Consider the following 2,404-nt stretch of genomic DNA (forward strand, 5'->3'; position numbering starts at 1 on the left):
AGAGAACTGCATACCAAGTTCAAGTCAAGACAATAAGATCTTGATCATTGTTTGAGAGAGGAAAATATAATTAACTCAATAAAATAATTTGATCTAAAATGTCTTCAATAAAGACATTAATTAATGGGCCCCAAAATCCTACCTTTGCAGGCATGGCCATGAAAAATAAGGACAAACTTGGAACTTACTGCCACTAAGATATAATTAATTAATTCGAGTCAAAATGCCATGATCTCATGGAGAAGAAATCTTCTGCACTACACTTTGATCTATAACCCTGCATGTTCTTTCCAAGCAGCCGCGCTAGCTATATATAGCTAGCACTTCCCTGTTATATTCCCCAACACAAAATCATATATTTTTTCCTCCTCCAGCTAGCTCACAAAAAATCCGAGGTTTGAATTTCTTTGGCCGTCCTAATTAATTCTTTACTCCAACACAACCAAAGCAGAAAATTATTGGAAATTAGATAACCCATGCAATATCCTTGATAGTTTTTCTTTTTCTGCAGATCGAAATGATGGGGAGATCACCAATATGCTGCAACGAAAATGGTTTGAAGAAGGGGCCTTGGACTCCAGAGGAGGATCAGAAGTTGGTGGATTATATAATTCAGAAACATGGTCATGGGAGTTGGAGAGCACTTCCAAAGCTTGCAGGATTGAAGAGGTGTGGAAAGAGTTGCAGGCTTAGGTGGGCTAATTATCTGAAGCCTGATATCAAGAGGGGCAAGTTTTCTGAAGATGAGCAACAAATCATCATCAATTTGCATGCAGTTCTTGGAAATAAGTAATTCTTTTAAACCTTAAGTCTTTATTGATTTTTTATGTATGTATAACACTTTCACATAGACACATAGATGCTTTGATGAGCTAAAAAAAAGAGACCATAATTAAGACTAAACAATTCCGGACGACATTCAAAGTGATCATGATATATAGACGCTTTATGGCTCATTATTGTAGGTGGTCGGTCATAGCTAGCCATCTTCCAGGGAGGACAGATAACGAGATCAAGAACTTTTGGCACACCCATTTAAAGAAAAAGCTTCTGCAGATGGGTATAGATCCAGTCACCCACAGGCGAAGAACCCATCATGACCTGATCAATGTTCTTTCCAATCTGCCACAATGGTTTGCTGCTGCTGCTGCTGCCAATTTGGCCAATTTGAGTACACATCCTAATTGGGACGACAATGTTTTCAGGCTACAATATTCAGATGCCACACAAGTACTTGCAAAGATCCAACTTCTGCATAATATATTAATCCAACTCCTTATGAGCACAGCTCCTACTTCATATATAGAAACATTAATGAATCATTTTGGGTGTTCCTCTATTCCTGATCACCACCAATATCTATATGAATTCCTGCAAATGAATTCCAAGCTTGAAGCTCTTGAAGATGGCTCAAGTATTGGTTGCCCCCCACAAATCAATGCTCAAATGCTGTCCAATCTTCCAAACTATGAAATTTATCAGCAACCACGATCCAGTGTTAATGCTCATCAGCCTGTAAATGGCTTGGAAATTTATATGAGCAATAACAGTACTGATTGTGATGATCACCTGCAACTTGCTGCAGAATATTATTCTATCCCACCTTCAAATGATATTCATCGATATCCTAACAGCTTGGTTTCAGCTTCACCGGAGTGTTGTTCAATTGTCAGCCAAATCGAAAACAAGCTTAACTCAAACGATATATCTAACTGCCAGCTGCCTTCATCCAGTACTACTACTTCAACCACCTTTGAACCTTTGGGAGATATCATGGAGAATGAAGCAAGTGACTCTTACTGGAAAGATTTTATTGATGAGCATGTCGTTTCTCTTTAATTTTCAAACGCCTTTTGCTTTTCATGTTATTTTTCAATTAATTAATATTGTATCAGATTGACAGTAGTACATTCATGCATGCTGTTCATGATCAACTTAATAATTAGTTTTGCTTGTTGGAGCTTCTTACTAATTAATTCTTAGCTAAGGTGGCTATATGTGATCCCTCTGATCTAATTCTTTCTTTGCTTTATTTATTTCTTATTTTATTCTTCTGGTTAATAATTTAATGAACTAATTATACGATTGATCTTGTTTATGATCAACTATCTAATTTGTGCGAGCAGATCACAAGTTTCTTCGCAGTCATGGCCAATCTCATGATAGATCGAAGAACGCGCGCGCTTAATTTCCCAGCTTTAAAATATTATAGGGTTTAGATTCATGATCATGATTTGTAATTAGCCAAATACATATTATATGTTTTTGCTCATGATGATCACATACGTTATATTGAGTCTGTGCATATATGTGAAGTGGATTAATAATTACAAGATTTTCACGTGTATATATATAATACTTTTGTACGTACAATGGCCCATTGCATGATGAAATTAAGGTCTTT

At 36.5% G+C, this 2,404-nt stretch overlaps 1 protein-coding gene across 1 annotated transcript; it reads left to right on the forward strand.

Moving 5' to 3' along the window:
- The first annotated feature begins 319 nt into the window (after nucleotides 1-319).
- On the forward strand, nucleotides 320-1,983 carry LOC121257107 (transcription factor MYB93-like). Its single transcript, XM_041157999.1, has 3 exons — nucleotides 320-395; nucleotides 512-789; nucleotides 966-1,983. Exons 2-3 carry the CDS (start codon nucleotides 518-520, stop codon nucleotides 1,837-1,839), a joined length of 1,146 nt encoding a protein of 381 aa, XP_041013933.1. The 5' UTR covers nucleotides 320-395; nucleotides 512-517; the 3' UTR covers nucleotides 1,840-1,983.
- Nucleotides 1,984-2,404: the final 421 nt, after the last annotated feature.

This window comes from Juglans microcarpa x Juglans regia, chromosome 3S (genome assembly GCF_004785595.1).
Source record: "Juglans microcarpa x Juglans regia isolate MS1-56 chromosome 3S, Jm3101_v1.0, whole genome shotgun sequence".
In the NCBI taxonomy this organism is placed as follows: Eukaryota; Viridiplantae; Streptophyta; class Magnoliopsida; order Fagales; family Juglandaceae; genus Juglans; species Juglans microcarpa x Juglans regia.

Coding starts and splice junctions, on each gene's coding strand:
- LOC121257107 (XM_041157999.1), top strand. CDS start 518: ATGATGGGGAGATCACCAATATGCTGCAACGAAAATGGTTTGAAGAAG. Junction 790..965: donor CATGCAGTTCTTGGAAATAA/GTAATTCTTTTA, acceptor TCATTATTGTAG/GTGGTCGGTCATAGCTAGCC.